Here is an 18,331-nt window from a genome sequence, read left to right as displayed (position 1 = left end):
TTACAGGGCATTGGAGCAGGTCCCATGGAAGACCAAGGCAGCTTCAAGAACATGGAATACAATTCTCCTCTGGACATCATTTATGAAGGTAGCTATATGGATGAAGACTATTCAGCTGCTCCTGAAAGATCTCAGCATAACATCTGGCAAATCAATGGAAAAGGAAGAAAATGGTTCCCATATGTCAACTTCACATAATCTTTGGTTCCCATATGTCAACTTCATGGAATCTTGAGTGGATTCTGGAGAATTTCAGCAGCAATGAGGATGATGCTTCAGCTTCCCGTGAGGACCATGTGCACAATGACCTCGTTCTGCACATTTTACAGATCTGAAAAGAAGATGCTGGCAATATATCATCAACTTCAGGGGAAAGTAAGTGGATTCTGAAGAGGATAAGTGGTGAAGAGGACTCTCCAGCTCCCTGACCACCTTCACATCACCAGTACACTCTTCAGCGGGAACCTCTACACCAAGGTCCCTAAGCAGACATCGGAGTGAGAGACAGAGATGGAGCTCCTTACAGCTAGAAAGTTATTTCTCATCCTAGTAACTCTCATTGCATCATATGGGTCCCATTAGTACAGATATATCCAAATGGGCCACTCTTCTGTTACATATGAGACTAAATGCTCATTGCCTTGAGACTCTAATTATAGCTGTTTTTCTCCTTGCCATCTACTGCAAAAGAGTCAATCAACAGTGGGCTCCAGGGTCTCACTGAACTTGTGGTCAGCCTTATTCATAGGATCAGAGTTCACCTATAGAACAGGAAACTGCTTGATGTTTAGTGACTGTCCTAAATAAATAAGTGGAGTGCCATTTTTGTCTTTTTCATTCTCTTATCCATCCTAGTTATCCTGGGAATCTCTCTGTTCACTAAACTCATTCCTGTTGTACATACTGTCAAAACTGTCCAACATGAATGACATCTCCTATCTAAAGGGAGGAGCCTGGCCTAGGAACCCCTAACATCTCTTTCCAAGTCTAGCTAATTCTGTAAACAAGGGATCGAACAGATCTCTTTTCTTCAGAAAAGGCCCCAGACGAACCCGAAGCAGGTCCACCGGATCGCGACTGGAACCTGGAGAACCGGTGGTCGTTCCTCCCCTAAAGCACAGCCTAACTTTGGAAAGCTCCATCTAAACTGCGTGTGGGTCTGGGCTCTTCTAGGCGAAGCGCGTTCGGCGGAATCGACTTCCTCGACTATCTCCGTGCCCTAGACCCGCCCTCTCCGCCTGGCGCCAGGCCGCCGAGCGCCGATCGGCTCGATGAGCGGAGGCGCTGCTGCGCGCTGCGGCCGACGCCGGGTCTGCACGCACTGTCTCCCCCTCCTAGCCTTTTACCTCGGCTTCCCACTCCTTCCCCCGCCCGCCCAGCACCACCCGCCCAGCACCGCCAGCCCGGGAGAGCTGCCGGGAGTTCCCCGGGAGCCTCAGGTACTGGCGCTGGCCTGTTCCCAGCGGGAGGGGCTGGTGTGAGGAGGAAGGAAACGAAGAAGACGCCCTGCCTCGCCGTCCCCCGACGTCCTAGTCGGGCTGGTCGGCCGGCCTCCGGCATCTAGGAAGGGACCCCGGAGTGGGAAAAGGCTGGGGCCCGGGGTGCCGTGAGGAAGGAAGATGAGGACAGGGGTGTGCGGACGGGGAGCAGTTGAGGAAGAGAAGAATTGGAATGGAGGGAACTCTGGGGTGATGGGAAGAAAACAGTGCCATGGATGGGGAAGGTTTGTTAAGAGTGGGATGCAGTCAGGAATGCCAGGGGCTACCGTGGGGCAGGAAGGGCCAGTGTTAGGATCAGATATATCGAGGGACGTGGCCTGGTGCGACAGATTGGGTGTGGGGGGTGAACGGAGCTGCCTGGAATTGTGTATTTAAAGGGCTAGGGAGAAAGAGCGCCAACCCTGCTGTGTTTATAATGACCGGAAGGTGGGAGTGAATCGTTACACTTGACAGGTTTTGCAAACGACGTCTCCGGTCTATGTCCATCCAAGTCACTTTATTTCTGTGAAACTGCATCAAGCAAGACGGCTGATGACAGACAAGGAAGACGAGTCAAAAAGGGAATGGAGGCTTGGAAAAGGAGAGCCTCTGCCCAGATTCAAAGCTGTTGACTAGATAACATACTACTTACGAAAATGCATACATAGACATTTAAGTATATGCCGATGTATAAGAAGCATACAGTGATGTGACTTTTTTAAGTGAATTTTATAGTGGTGGTCTATCCTCAATGTGGAAGTACATGATGGCTCTCTTATTTACATGTATACCTAGTCACAAACACCTGAATTCACATGTCTTTTTTGTAGGAGAAATCTTAGGCGTAGAAATCCTAGTCTACTTTCTGAGCATGATTTATTTCTACTGGTTGTTTGATACACATGTCATCAGTTACTAATAATCATCAGTTGCAAATAACATCAAAGTTCATCAAGGTAGCTAATTAATCTGCCTACTGCTTTGCTGATGGGCTTTCTATTTGTTGCACATGGTTTCTTGGGATTAGGAGACCTGAATATGGGGTTTGCTCCTCCTTAAGATGGTAGTTTTACTGTATGTCTCATAAAGGCATTATATAAGTCTGCCTGTTGTTTGCTTCGAGATGTTGAGGGAGCCTCTTTGCAGGGGTTAAAATCTAAATACAGATATAGTTAAAAGCACAAGTTTTTCAGTAATTTGCCTTGTCGTCTGTTTTTCCATGCATTCTGTTACATTTCTGCAAGAATTAAGTATTCTGAAATCAAAGTATGAGGAATAAAAGGGCCAGATGTATGTGACAGAAATATTGTGGAACCAAGAACTCAAGAGCTGTTAGGCAGCAAGAGTTTGGTTTTTGTTACAAGTGAATAATTTCTGATTTGGAAGCATTTCTTACCAAAGAAAAGTGTTTGTGTCCATTTGTTTTGACAGGCAGCTGACTTAAAATATCACTTTTATTTGGTTCGTGAAACCAGATTCTGGGATTATTCTTTTTTAAGTGTATGTCATTAACCAACAAACTGATATCTAACTATACCTAATTTAAAGGGCTGTGTTTCTTCTTGTGGAGAAGGAAACAGGACTATTGGGTTGTTACCAGGAAGTGGGTCTTTCTAGAACAGAATTCTGTAAACCTGATGAGCAACTAATTGAAAAAACAGTTAAAACTGATAATGCACAGCCATTGATTAATTTAGGCCTGTATCTCTGCTGTTTCCATGAGTGTAATGACTAACGTTATCGTTACTAAACTTTAGTTTTCTCCTAGTTTCTTGGTGCCTACTTCAAAGAAGGGTCATAAAGAGTAAAAGAAAATGCATGCGTATTGCTGAGCACAGTGCCTAGCACACAGTATAACATTATTTCTGAGCTACCCTGAATTGCTGAGTATTCATCTACCATCTAGTCAAAAATACTGAAAATGCATTATTTGCATAGAACAACTTTTTCTCAAAAAAATGTTTTAATATGTTGCATACACAAGCATTTTCCTGGAAAGTCACAATGCATATTAGCATATAACAGGATGTGAGTCATTCTGTAGCAAAGAAAACTAGTTTTGTTTAATCCAGTTGTTTTGATAGAAGAAAAATTGAGTTTCTCCTATTTTCTCTCAACACAGAATACTCCTGTGACCCCAAAAAGACTGCTCCTCACGAGCAAGCAGGCAATTCTGCAGCAGGTTCTCCAGCTGGGTGTTCTCTAATTCAATTCTGATACTGTATACCTAGAAATAGCATCAGATCCTGCAGGTTGAGGGCTTAATCCTACAAGATTCCCCCCAACTTCAGGTGCCAGTCACAAGTTCCAGGTTGTTTTACCTGTGCTTCCAACTGACTGACTATAAATCATAGTTCCCACAATCCCTTCCTTGTGTTCCATTTATTTGCTAGAGTGGCTCACAGAATTCAGAGAAACACTTTGTTTACTGGTTTATTATAAAGGATAGAGATCAACAGCCAGATGGAAGAGGTGCATAGGGCAAGGGGTACAGAGCTTCTGTGCCCTCTCCAGGTGTACCACTGTCCAGGAACCCTCTACTTGTTCAGCTTTTGGGAAGCTCTCTGAACCCTGTCCTTTTTGGGTTTTATGGAGTCTTCATTAGTAGGCATGATTGATTACATCATTGGCCATTGGAAATCAGTTCAACCTGGAGCCCTCCTCCCCTCCCAGGAAGCTAGGGGGTGGGGCTGAAAAGTCGCAGTCTTACAATCATGCCTAGGTTTTTCTGTGACCAGCCTCCATCTTGAATCTATCTGGGGTCTAAGCCACCAGTCATCTTACTAGCATACACAAGACACATCACTGCAGGGATTCCAAGGATATGTCAGGAAATGGGGATTAAAACCAAATATATACATATATTTTATAAATCACAATATCACACAGTACTTACCAAACTTACCCCTTTTTATGGAGTACCAATGGGACATTATAGTTTGCAGAATATTTTTGCATGTATTATCCAATATGACCATCCAACCTCTGCCGAAGCCTGAAAATCACTATTTTACACATGAGGAAACTGAATCATTGTTTAAGCAGCCAACTAGAAGTGAGAGAAATAGACATGTTATCCTGTCTTCTGACACCAACTTTAAATTGTAAAGCATTTAATGTCTCGGTGAGACATCTTCCCTGTACTCTCTGCTCTTTCATTTTATAAAAATCTATCTTAAGTCACTCATATCCTACACATGTTCTCTTAGGGCAATTACATCCATTTTCTCATAGTTTTAACTATTTCTTATGTGTTGAGGTCTAGCATGGAGGCCCCATTCACTGGAGTGGAACAAGTGAGAGGGGAGGAATTGAAGTCAGAAAAATGAGGGAGTCACCGTCATACGGGGTCTTGTGTATATTGTTTTAAGTACTTTAGCTTATACCCCAAAGTCTCAAATCTGATGGAATTTATTTTCTCTTTAAGGCGGTGACTATCCTGTTGAGAAGCAGAAAATACTTCGCAAGTAAAAAATATGCCTCCCAAGTTTAAGCGCCACCTCAATGATGATGATGTCACGGGTTCTGTGAAAAGTGAAAGGGTAAGTTCAGAATCTTAAGCTTTAAAAACAAAAGATTCAAAATATGTTTTCATTCCCTTTGTAAATAATAGAAAAAAACCGTCCGGGCACGGTTGCTCATGCCTGCAGTCGCAGCACTTGGGACACTGCAGCAGAATAGCTTGAGCCCAGAAGTTCAAGACCATCTTGGACAACCTAGGGAGACCCTGTCTCTACGAATATTTTTTTAAAAATTAGTGAGGCATGGCAGCACGTGCCTGTGGTTCCAGCTATTCGGGAGGCTAAGGCAGGAGGATCACCTGAGCCTGAGAGATAAAGGCTGTGGTGAACTGTGGTCTGCACTCCAACCTGAGCAACAGAGCAAGACCCTGTCTCAAAAATTAATTAATTAATTAATTAATAATAACAGGAAAATCAAAAGTTTATGACTATATTCTAATCCTAATTGTTTTCTTCATAGTAAATGTATTTAAAAACATGTTACTTAGATTGGTGACAACTGAATCCTACTTCTATTATTGATCAAATCATTATTCTCATAGCTTCTTTCTAGTTTTTGAAAGAAAGTTTTATACAAATACACAGTATCTTTTTAAGAACTTTGAAGCTGAATATATTTGGAATTTTTCAGATTTTAGAAAGTTAAGAACATATTATGTAACAGCATATTTGGGGCCTGGACCAGTGCCTCCAAAAATATTAGTATTTCTCAGTGAAGTGTATATTTAGTTATACCTAACTAATGTAAATAAAGTGTGTAAATAAACTAGCTAACATCAGTTCAGGTCAGATTTTCCTCCAAAACCTTTTGATTTTCAGAAGCTTTTAGATTTTGGAATTGCAAATAAAGGTCTCCAGACCTGTAATTATCTTAGGTTCCAGAGTATCTTTCATATAATGCTTCAATTTCTAGTTTATTCCAGAACATTCTGTGCAAAGATATATGAATCTAGAAATTACGTAGCATTTTGAAAGACATTTTATATGAATGTTGTAGGCAGATTACTTTTAGAATAAGTACTCAATACATATTTATTGGGGGAAATAATTCACATTCTTATTTTTTTAATGCACCATTCTGAAGCCCTCCTTCCCTTCCTTCTTGTCTTGATTCATTCAACAAATATATATTGACCGCCTACTGTGTGCTAGGCACTGGGCTAAAAATTGGAAGACATAGTCTGTGCCTTTGCAAAGCTTTTAGTCTGCTTTGTTTTACATGCTCTTTTTGGACAACCTCAGAACTTCATATTATCCACTCTATCCACCATCTTATGACTTTTAGCCCTAAGTTTATTTTAGTACAACACAGGAAACGTTTTCTTCCCCTTAATCTAACCCTTTGTACAGCTTTTTGGGTTTTGTGTGTTTTTGATGGTTTGTTTTTATTTTTTGAGGCCAGGGTCTCACTCTGTCATTGAGGCTGAAGTGCAGTGGTGCAATCACGGCTCACTGCAGCTTCCACCTTTTGGGCTTAAGCTATCCTCCCACCCTAGCCTCCTGAGTAGCAAGGACTACAGGTGCATGATACCACACCCGGCTAGTTTTTATTTTTCTTGTAGAGATGGGGTCTCGCCGTGTTGCCCAGGCTGGTCTCAAATTCCTGAGCTCAAGTGATCCATCTGCCTTGGCCTCCCAAAGTGCTGGAAAGTGCTGGGATTACAGACATTTGACACTGCTCTCAGCCTGTTTTGTTTTTTTTGTTTTTTTTTTTTAATGGGGAATAGAATCCACCAATAGACTAATTGTTAGCAAGCTTTAAAAATAAACTTGAAGGAGTCACCAATGATTTCCGTGTTGCCAAATCCAATTATTCCTTTTTTGCCATAATTTCAACTGCTTATCAGCATTTGGTGCAGTTTCAACAATTTTGGTCACCTATCTTTTTGCCTCCACGCCATGGTGAAACTCTTAGTGTCTGCTTGAACTGTTTCCCCATGCGAGGAATTGAGAAATGCCTTGAGGAAATAAACCAAGTCTGGGTGAACTGGGAAGGCTGTGGCAGAGAGAAGGCAGAGAATGATCAGGGATTGAGATATCACTCACAGGGATAAGCCAGGGTCTCTTTCTTTATGTAGTATCTTTCAAGATAAACCTCCAAGAAAAAGTGATTCAGAAAATTTGACATACCTGTGCTGGAATTCCATACACTGAAGAATTACTATCAAAAGCATGTCTTGGCCAGGCGTGGTGGCTCACGCCTGTAATCCCAACACTTTGGGAGGCTGAGGCAGGCGGATCACTTGAGGTCAGGAGTTGGAGACCAGTCTGGCCAACATGGTGAAACCCCGTCTCTACCAAAAATACAAAAATTAGTTGGGTGCAGTGGTGCACACCTATAATCCCAGCTACCCAGGAGGCTGAGGCAGGAGAATCGTTTGAATCTGGGAGGCAGAGGTTGCATTGAGCTGAGATTGTGCCATTGCACTTCAGCCTGGGTGACAGAGTGAAATTCCATCTCAAAAAGAAAAAAAAAAGCATGTCTTTACAAAGCAGAAGGGTGGAGAAATACTAAACCCGTTCAGAGAATAAATGTCAGTTTGTTAAAGTAAATGATACCAATTGTGAACCTATAGAAGAATCCAGTGTAAAACAACACAGACTTGATGTGCGTCCAGTACAAGCTGACTGAAAGCTCCTGATGAATATTCAGTGATCAGTGTGCACAAAATACGTTGAAATATTTTTTAAATCATCAGTTAGAATAATCTGAGCCTCTTTCTTATTGCCCCAAGGAAATTTTTGGTCACTTACTCAGAGATGCTTGCAAAGCATTAATATCCTGGAAAATGATCAATAAATGCTGACAGTTGATTGACTGATATCTGAGATATGTCGGGTAAATACCTCAGTCTTGGACAGAGAGCCTCTAAGTCACATCTAACTTTGTGTAAGATGAAGACTGAAGTATGGAAATGTATGCAGTAAAATCACCTCTCGGAACTTGTTTGTAATTCATACAATCTATGTCAATTTTGGAAAATGTATGTAAAGCAGAGAAAGTTGTAGCCAAATTCAATGTATAGTATGCAAGAGTATATTATTTAATAATTTTAATTGGTGCAAATCTCATTAATTTTATAGTTTTATTTTTACATGATTTCGAACTTAAACTATTTATATTTCCTAAGTTCCCTTGTGTTTCTTTCTCACAATCACTGCTGAATGTAAATTTGTTGTTCACTTAATGGAATCACTGTTAAGGGCATATTCACCTGAATACGATTGCTTTTTAAAAATCAAGTCCAGGAGTGATACACCAGTAGCACAGTCTCATGGCATATTGGTCATAATCCTGAGAAAATATTGACAAAATTATTATTTGTAGATATTAAATACCAGTTTAATATGTGTGGAAATCAGATGAAATAGGACATAAAGTCCCCCCTAATAACAAGGTCAGGAAAAAAATTACTTCAAGAAAAACAAGAGTAGATCTTAAATTAAAAAAAAAATACAAATAAATAAGCTTTATGAATATATTTTTAAATTTAAAATGTACTGTCTCAATAAATTCCACTGCTGAGACTGTAATTGTATCACTTTCTCCTTACATTCTTCATTGATTACTAGTATATTAGATACCAGAACTGAATAAAATTGACTGTTTAAAGAGAATTCCTTTTTGATGCTTATTATATTATGAAGTTTGATAACTGATTGGTTCGAATAATACATAAATTACTTTTAAAACCTTTTAAAAGTTTTGTTCGTCTTTCCTATTATACTTTTTGGTAATAGCTTTATTGAGATAAAAGTCACATACCATACAATTCACCCACTTAAAGTGTACAATTCAGTGGTTTTTATTATACTTACAGAGTTGTGCAACAATCACCACAATCAATTTTAGGATATTTTCATTAGCCCAAAAAGAAATGCTGTGCCCTTTTGCAGTCATCTCCCATTTTCTTTATCCCGTCAGCCTCTAAGCAACTGCAGACCTATAGATATGTCTATTCTAGATGTTTTCTATAAATGGAATCATATAAGATATAGCCTTTTGTGACTGGCTTCTTTGACTTAGCATAATGTTTTTAAGATTCATCAATGTTGTAGTGCATATCAGTGCTTCATTCTTTTCTTTTTTTCTTTTTCTTTTTGAGACGGGGTCTCCCTCTGTTGCACAGGCTGAATGGAGTCCAATGGTGTGATCTCGGCTCACTGCAACCTCCACCTCCTGGGTTCAAGCAGTTTTCCTGCCTCAGCCTCCCAAGTAGCTGGGATTACAGGCATGCACCACCATGCCCAGCTAATTTTTGTGTTTTTAGTAGAGATGGGGTTCCACCATATTGGCCAGGCTAGTCTCAAACTCCTGATCTCAGGTGATTCGCCCACCTCGGCCTCCCAAAGTGCTGGGAGGCCTTCATTCCTTTTTATTGCTAAGTAATATTCCCTTATATTGATATAACACATTTGGTTTACCCATTTATCAGTTCATAGATATTTGGGTTTTTTTCTACTTTTGGCTATTTTGAATACTGCTGCTATGAACATTAGCATACAAGTTTTTGTTTGAGCATGTTTTTATTTCTCTTGGGTATATACCTAACGCAGAGTTGCTGAGTATTGTAGTAACTCTCTGTTCAGCCTTTTGAAGAACTGCCCACCTGTTTTCCAAAGTGGTTGTACAATTTTTACATTCTCACCAGCAATGTATGACGGTTCCGATTTCTCCACATCCTCACCAACACTTACTATTATCTGCCTAGTGGGTATAAAATATTATCTCATTGTGTTCTATTATTCTTTTTTGACACTGTATCCCTAGCACTTGTGTTTATTCAGTGAATGTATGAAAAGGCATTGGTTTTCATGTGTGTTTCTCAGTGTACAATTATAGTAAACATACCTTATCTTTAGTATTATTATCCTTTAAACCAAATAAATTATTACTGTTATCATTATTATTTTGAGACTGGGTCTGGCTCTGTCATCCAGGCTGGAATGCAGTGGCACGATCATGGCTCACTGCAGCCTCCTCCTGGGCTCAAGCAGTCCCCCCAAGTAGCCTCCAGAGTAGCTGGAACTACAGGTATACACCACCACGCCTAGTTTTTTTTTTTTTTTTTGGTAGAGATGGGGTTTCACTACACTGCCCAGGCTGGTTTCGAACTCCGGGGCTCAAGTGATCCTCCCTCCTCATCTTCCCAAAGTGCCGGGATTACAGGTGTGAGCCACCATGCCCGGCCATAAACCAAATAAATTATATTATAAATGTAATGCTAGTCTGTTGCTTGTTAGCTGGAATATTACTCAAGAAATACTTATTTAAAAAATGACCTAATGCATTTCCGTGAATATTAATTGGTTTTGAACATTTCGTGTGGTCATTGGCCATTTCTTCTATTGGGTATTATCTATTTCTATTCTTTGTTTTTCTATAATGTCTCTTTTTCTTACTAGCTTTCTCATAATTTGTGCAGCTTTTATTTTAGATATTTTAAGCTATATTATTAGGTATTTAAACATTCGTTGCTATTAAATCTTCTTGATGGATTGTACATTTTATTATTGTAAAATCATCTTATTTGATTGTTTAATACTTTGTCCTAAAATTCCTCTTTATATTGCTAACTGTAACTTTTTTTGTTAGAATTTGCTGATGTATGTTTTCTACCCCCGCTTTTCCCCATCCTTTATTCGATATTTGTTTTAGATGAATTTCTTGCAAACAGATATTGGCTAGAATTTTTTTGAACCCTAATTACATATAGTTTTTGTTATTAAATGGGGACATTCAAACCAGTCACATTTATTGTGAATAACTAATACACTCGGACTTTTTCCGTGCCAGCCAGCTAGTCCTGCAGCAATGAATGCTCTTCACCCTGATCTTTGCCTGGCTCTTTGTTATTTGGATCTCAGCTTAAATTTCACCTCTTCAGAGTGATTTTTTATGACAGCCTAATCTCACATAGTCACCCCATCACTTTCTGTCCCATCACTGTTTTAATTCTCTGCACAGCATTTGTCGCAATCTTGTTTTTCTGTGAGCACTCAGACTTCGTTTTGTTCAAAACCGGTGCTTAGTACTTAGAACAGTGCACATAGAAGCACGTAAAAGATGCCCAAAAATACTTGTTAAATGAGTATTGAATACATCCTTCTTTCATTTTTTTCACTTTTTAGTATATGTCATATATTATACATAGATATAGTGATATTCATTGTATTTCTTATATTTTCCTTTTCCCGTATGCCTTTTCTTATGCTAGATTCTCTTATGCCTTCCCTTATGCTAGATTGATTATTTTCACTCATCTTCCTCCTTGCCCCCAGAACCACCATATCTAAACCACAATTTAGATATTTTACTCCCTTCCCCCTCCTTCCCTCTCTCTTTTGTTACTAACTTTATATTTTAATGGTAGTGTTAATCTGTGTTCTCTGTCAACATACCAAAAACTAAGCCCCTTCCCTTGTTTTACTTTTTAATTCTAGTCCTGTTCCCACTTCCTCCATTCCACTGCTCATCAAGATGAGCATATTGGCAATGCTTTTACTTCCTCACTTCAGTCTCCCACTCCCAGCTTCTGGGCTTTGTTGGAAAAGTTTTAGGTTCTTTTTAAGCTTTTCTGTATAATACATATTTTTTTCAAAAGCTTTAACTTATTGTTTACAGTCACATTATCATCAACTATTTAGATTTAGCCACACATTGTATTAGATTCATTGATTGCGTCATCCATCTCAGTCTTAAGGTCTTTGTTTTGATTTCATTTTCTTTTTGGCTGCTGTAATTTCTTGAGGAATTTCCTCAGAAAAAGTACATGGGTAGTGTATTAATTTCCCATTACTGCTGCTACAAATTACTACAGACTTAAAACAACACAAATTTATTGTCTTAGGTTCTGGTGACCAGAAGTCTAAACTGAGCTTATGGGGCTAAAATCAAGGTGCCAGTAGGGCTGTGTTCTTTCTGGAGGCTTTAGGGAAGAAACTGTTTTTTTGCTTTTCCTAGCTCCTAGAGGCTGTTTACCTTTTTAGGCTCATGCCCCTTCCTGTGTCTTCAAAACTGTCAGTGTAATGTCTGTCTATCTGTCTCTCTCTCTCTCTTCTCTGCATTGGGCCCATATGAATAATTCATAATGATCTTTTCTTCTCAAGATCCATAATCACATCTGCAAAGTCCCTTTTACCATTCAAGGTAACACATTCACAGGTTTTGGTGATTATATTAGCCAGGCGTGGTGGCACGCACCTGTAGTCCCAGCTACTTGGGAGGCTAAAGCAGGAGAATCGCTTGAACCCGGGAGGTGGAGGTTGCAGTGAGCCGAGATTGCACCACTGCACTCCAGCCTGTGTGACAGAGCAAGACTCCGTCTCAAACAAAACAAAACAAAACAAAAAAGCAGGTTTTCGTAATTAGGAAATGAACATCTTTGGGAGCTATTATTCCGCCTACAACAAGTGGTACAGTTTGAGCATCCCTAATCTGAAAATCCAAAATGCTCCCAAATCTGAAACTTTTTAAGTACCAGCATGATGCCACAATGGAAAATTCCACGCTTGACCTTATGTGATGAGTTGCAGTCAAAACGCAGTCAAAATTTTGTTTCATGCACAAAGGTATTAAAAAATATTGTGTAAAATTACCCTTAGGCCATGTATATAAGGTATATTTGAAACTCAAGGTCTTTATGAAGCATAATGAATTTTGTGTTGAGACTTCGGTCCCATCCCCAAGATGTTTCCTTATATATATGCAAATATTCTAAAATCCAAAATTTGAAATACTTCTGGTCCCAAGCATTTAGGATAAGGGATTCTTGTATACTATGTGAGCTCTTGTGTGTCTGAAAAGGTCTGGGTTTTGCTCTTCTTTAGCCACCTTTTGGACTTTATACCCACCCCTTTTGGGGAGAAGGTGAGACTGTCCTCATTTAAAGGAAAATTGTTGTATGTTGTAAAAGTAAGGTTGCTTTTGTTTGGAAGTTCAGATTTGTTTAGGGGGCTGTTTGTGGGTAGAGTAGCTAAAAGTAGAACATGCCCATTTTTAAGCCCTTGTCCTCAGCTCCAAACTATCCCTCTATACTCTTCTCTGATGTTGCAATTGGAATCCACAAACTATATTTCGTCTTTCCACCTGGCTCCCTAAGTTCTGCCAATAGACAGACACTGGCAGTCAGAAGGAAGGAGAGGGGACTTGCTCCCTCCTGACTTCCTGCAGTTCCTCACTCCCATACCAGCTTCAGTGACCTTTCTACCTTGTTTAGTCAGTTATAGGATTCTATAAATTATGAGCATTTTCTTTGCAAAGTCTATAAATGTTGTCCCACATCTTCTAGCTTCCAGTGAAGGATATGTAATTACTTTTCCCTCTTTATGGACACTTGGAGTTAAGATATTTCACTAATATAGGACTTATTTCATTACTCCTCTGTGGCATTTTGTAAGCCCTCTGAATCTGAAAACTCAAGTCTTTTTCTTTTTTTGACAGAGAAATCTTTTGGAAGATGATTCAGATGAAGAAGAGGACTTTTTTCTGTAAGTTTTTTTTACAGCTTTATTAGGGTGTAATTGACATATAATACATGCAGATATCTAAAGTATACTGTATACATTTTGACAGACATACAGTAGTCTCCCTTATACATGAGAGATGCATTCCAAGATCCCCCAGTGGATATGTGAAAACAGAGTAGCAAACCATATATATATATATGTATGTATCTATACACATACATATATGTTTTATATGTGTGTGTGTATATGTATACACACATATGTTTTTTCGATACATACATACCTATCATAAAGTTTAAACTTATAAATTAGGCACTGTAAGAGATTAACAGCAAAAGCTAATAATAGAACACTTATAACAATATACTATAATAAAATTTTTGTGCATCTGGTCTCTGTCTCTCTCTCTCTTAAAATATCATCCTATGCTCACCCTTCTTCTTGTGATGATGTGAGATTATAAAATGCCTACATGGTAAGATGAAGTGAGGTGAAGGATATAGACATTTTGACATAACATTAGGTACTATTGACCTCTGATGATATGTCAGAAGAAGAATCATCTATTTAAGGTGGTCTTGGATCATGAAGCCAAGAAGATGTTGATAACTAAAGGGATGGGTAGCATATACAATGTGGATATGCAGGACAAAGGGGTGATTCACATTTCAGGTGGGACAAAGCAGGGCAACTTGAGGTTTCATCATGCTACTCAGAATGGTGCACAATTTAAAACTTACAAATTGTATTTCTGGAATTTTCCATTTAATATTTTCAGACTGCAGTTGACCATGGGTAACTGAAACTGTGGAAAGCAAAACCATGGGTGAGGGAGAGCTTACTGTACTGTATACCTGTGACATCATCACCAAAATCAAATAATGAACCATCTGTCACCCTGCAAATTTCCTCATAACCCTTGGTAATCCATTGCTGTCCCAGTCCCTAGGCAACCAGTGCCTCTGCTTTCTGTCACCGTAGTTTGTATTTTCTAAAATTTTTTATAAATGAAATCGTGCAGTATGCCCCCTTTTTAAAACCTGGCTTTATTCAGCATGGTTTTTGAGATTCATCCATGTGTTAATAGTTGGGTTTTTTAATTTTCTGAGTAGTATTCCATTGTATGATGCTGCAGTTTGTTTATGCAATCACTTGTGTATGGATTTTTGGGTTGTTTCTACTTTTTGGCTTTTACATATAACGCTGTTAACAAACATTTGTGTGCAGGTTTTTGTGTGGATATATGCTATTATTTCTCTTGGAAATAAAAATACCTAGGAGTAGAATGACTGGTGTGAGTTTACAATTGTTTTCCAAAGTGGTTGTACCATTTTATATTGTCATCAGCATTGTATGAGAATTCCAGTTGCTCCATATCCTCATCAACACTACATATGGTCAGTCTTCTTCAGTCTTTTTCGTTCTAGCCATTCTAGTGGGTGTGTAGTGGTATCTTGTTGTGGTTTTAATTTGCATTTCCTTAATGACATATGATGTTGAATATGTTAGTGTGCTTATTTTTCATCCTCATACCTTCTTTGGTGAAGTATGTGTTCAAATCTTGCCCATTTTAAACTTTTTCTCATTGAGTTGTGTTTTTTTGCTTTTTATTTTTATTTTATTTATTATTATTTTTTTGAGGCAAGGTATTACTCTTGCTCAGGTTGGTGGAGTGTCCTGGCGCACTCTTGGCTCACCGCAGCTTCAAACTCCTGGGCACAAATGATTTTCTCACCTCAGCCTCCCAAGTAGCTGGGACTATGGGTGTGTGCCATCACACCCAACTAATTATTATATTTATTTATATTTTGCAGAGATTAGGTCTCACTTTGTTTCCCAGACTGGTCTCAAACTCCTGGCCTCAATTGATCCTCCCACCTCAGCCTCCCAAAGTGCTGGGATTATGGGGATGAGCCACTATGCCTGGCCAAGAGTTTTTATACAAGATACAAGTTTTCTGTCAGATATGTGTTCTGTAAATATTTACTACAAATCTATAACTTAACCTTTTCATTTTGTAATAGTATCTTTTGAAGATTAAAATTTTGATTTTGATGGCATCAGTTTATTGAATTTTTTTCTATTGTTTTTGCTATTTTTTTCATATACAAGAAATCTTTCCCCAACTCAAAGTCACTAAGATTTTTACCTGTATTTTCTTCTAGGAGTTTTATAGTTTCGATTTTTACATTTAGGCCTACAATCCCTTTTAAGTTAATTTTTGTATATATTTGAGGTAAGGATGAAACTGGGAGAATCCAGCTATTTCATTGTAATTTGATAAAAAGATCATCCTTTCCCCACTGAATTACCTTGGCATCTCATAAAAAATTAGTTGAACTGATCAATCGTTTGTAGTTATGATTAGAAAGAGTCCTTGGATAGGTCTAGGTTTACATTTGTCAAGTCAGGAAGGACAACATTGTTGTGGGAGTTTTCTCTGGGGATTGATGTAGAGGGAAATATGCGTGAGAGGAAACATTTACCTCTTACTTTGTTAAAATATTGTGACTTGGCTCATGCCTGTAATCCTAGCTCTTTGTCAGGCCGAGGCGGGCGGATCACAAGGTCAGGAGTTCAAGACCAGCCTGGCCAACATAGTGAAACCCCGTCTCTACTAGAAATACAAAACTTAGCCGGGCATGGTGGCTCGTGCCTATAGTCCCACCTACTTGGGAGACTGAGGCAGGAGAATCGCTTGAACCCAGGAGTTGGAGGTTGCAGTGAGCCGAGATTGCACCACTGCACTCCAGCTTGGGCAACAGAGTGACACTTCGTCTCAAAAAAAAAAAAAAACTGTAACTTCTTTTATTGAGGCTGGGTTTTTTTCCAAATGAAAACATTTTATAAAAATTAACGGAAACCTGGCCAGGCACAGTGGCTCATGCCTGTAATCGCAGCACTTTGGGAGACTGAGGCAGGTGGATTCACCTGAGGTCAGGAGTTCGAGACCAGCCTGGCCAACACAGTGAAACATCTCTGCTAAAAATACAAAAATTTAGCCAGGCATGGTGGTGTGCACCTGTAAATCCCAGCTACTCAGGAGGCTAAGGCAGGAGAATCGCTTGGACCTGGGAGGCGGAGGTTGCAGTGAGCCAAGATCGCAACACTGCATTCTAGCCTGGGTGACACAGAAAAAGACTCCATCTAAAAAATACAAAAATTTAAAAAAAAAGAGGAAACCTGTGAAGCAATGAAGAAAGAGCTTACAGGATAGATAGCAGCAAATCTAGTAACAGAAAATAGTATCATTTTTGGCAGAATGTCAGATAATCTGGGGAGATAATTTTCTTTCTTTATTTATTTATATATTTATTTATTTTATTATACTTTAAGTTCTAGGGTACATGTGCACAACGTGCAGGTTTGTTACATATGTATACATGTGCCATGTTGGTGTGCTGCGCCCATTAACTCGTTATTTACATTAGGTATATCTCCTAATGCTATTCCTCCTCCCTCCCCCCTCCCCACAATAGGCCCCCATGTGTGATGTTCCCCTTCCTGTGTGCAAGTGATCTCATTGTTCAGTTCCCACCTATGAGTGAGAACATGCGGTGTTTGGTTTTCTGTTCTTGAGATAGTTTGCTGAGACTGATGGTTTCCAGCTGCATCCATGTCCCTACAAAGGACACGAACTCATCCCTTTTTATGGCTGCATAGTATTCCATGGTGTGGTGTATATGTGCCACATTTTCTTAATCCAGTCTGTCACTGATGGACATTTGGGTTGATTCCAAGTCTTTGCTATTGTGAATAGTGCTGCAATAAACATACATGTGCATGTGTCTTTATAGCAGCATGATTTATAATCCTTTGGGTATATACCCAGTAATGGGATGGCTGGGTCAAATGGTATTTCTAGTTCTAGATCCTTGAGGAGTCGCCACACTGTTTTTCACAATGGTTGAACTAGTTTACAGTCCCACCAACAGTGTAAAAGTGTTCCTATTTCTCCACGTCCTCTCCAGCACCTGTTGTTTCCTGACTTTTTAATGATTGCCATTCTAACTGGTGTGAGATGGTATCTCATTGTGGTTTTGATTTGCATTTTTCTGATGGTGAGTGATGATGAGCATTTTTTCATGTGTCTGTTGGTTGTATGAATGTCTTCTTTTGAGAAATGTCTGTTCATATCCTTTGCTCACTTTTTGATGGGGTTGATTTTTTCTTGTAAATTTGATTGAGTTCTTTATAGGTTCTGGATATTAGCCCTTTGTCAGATGAGTAGATTGCAAAAATTTTCTCCCATTCTGTAGGTTGCCTGTTCACTCTGATGGTACTTTCTTTTGCTGTGCAGAAGCTCTTTAGTTTAATTAGATCCCATTTGTCTATTTTGGCTTTTGTTGCAGTTGCTTTTGGTATTTTAGACATGAAGTCCTTGCCCATGCCTATGTCCTGAATGGTATTACGTAGGTTTTCTTCTAGGGTTTTTATGGTATTAGGTCTAACATTTAAGTCTCTAAGCCATCTTGAATTAATTTTCGTATAAGGAGTAAGGAAAGGATCCAGTTTCAGCTTTCTACTTGTGGCTAGCCAATTTTCCCAGCACCATTTTTTAAATAGGGAATCCTTTCCCCATTTCTTGTTTTTGTCAGGTTTGTCAAAGATCAGATGGCTGTTGATGTGTGGCATTATGGGTGACAAGATTTCTATAGAGTCATGCGAATTTCCTACAATGCTACTTGTGGTGCAAAGCCTTAGATTAGAGCAATAGCTACCTCTCAAAAGGGAACTCAGTTTTTTAAATTTTTTAATTGTTTGCTGATTGATTGACTGAGACAGGGTCTCATTATGTTGGCCAGGATGGTCTTGAACTCCTGACTTCAAGTGATTCTCCTGTCTCAATTCCCCTACCAGAGT

General features: G+C 39.2%; 1 protein-coding gene across 3 annotated transcripts in view; it reads left to right on the top strand.

Annotated features, from left to right (window-relative positions):
• The first annotated feature begins 1,087 nt into the window (after positions 1 to 1,087).
• The window catches only part of VAMP4 (vesicle associated membrane protein 4), a 42,135-nt gene continuing 24,891 nt past the window's right edge, over positions 1,088 to 18,331 (top strand). For all 3 annotated transcript variants that reach the window (XR_002730640.3, XR_002730639.3, XM_023207163.3), the window contains exons 1-3: positions 1,088 to 1,439; positions 4,906 to 5,020; positions 13,443 to 13,489. Coding sequence is in view for 1 of the 3 variants with exons in the window: in XM_023207163.3 (XP_023062931.1) it covers positions 4,955 to 5,020; positions 13,443 to 13,489 (113 nt within the window). In the remaining 2 variants the exon portion in view is untranslated. The remainder of the gene's footprint in view (positions 1,440 to 4,905; positions 5,021 to 13,442; positions 13,490 to 18,331) is intronic.

This window comes from Piliocolobus tephrosceles, chromosome 1 (genome assembly GCF_002776525.5).
Source record: "Piliocolobus tephrosceles isolate RC106 chromosome 1, ASM277652v3, whole genome shotgun sequence".
NCBI lineage: Eukaryota > Metazoa > Chordata > Mammalia > Primates > Cercopithecidae > Piliocolobus > Piliocolobus tephrosceles.
Note: the sequence above shows the minus strand (reverse complement) of the source record. Positions and strands in the feature narration are given on the sequence as shown.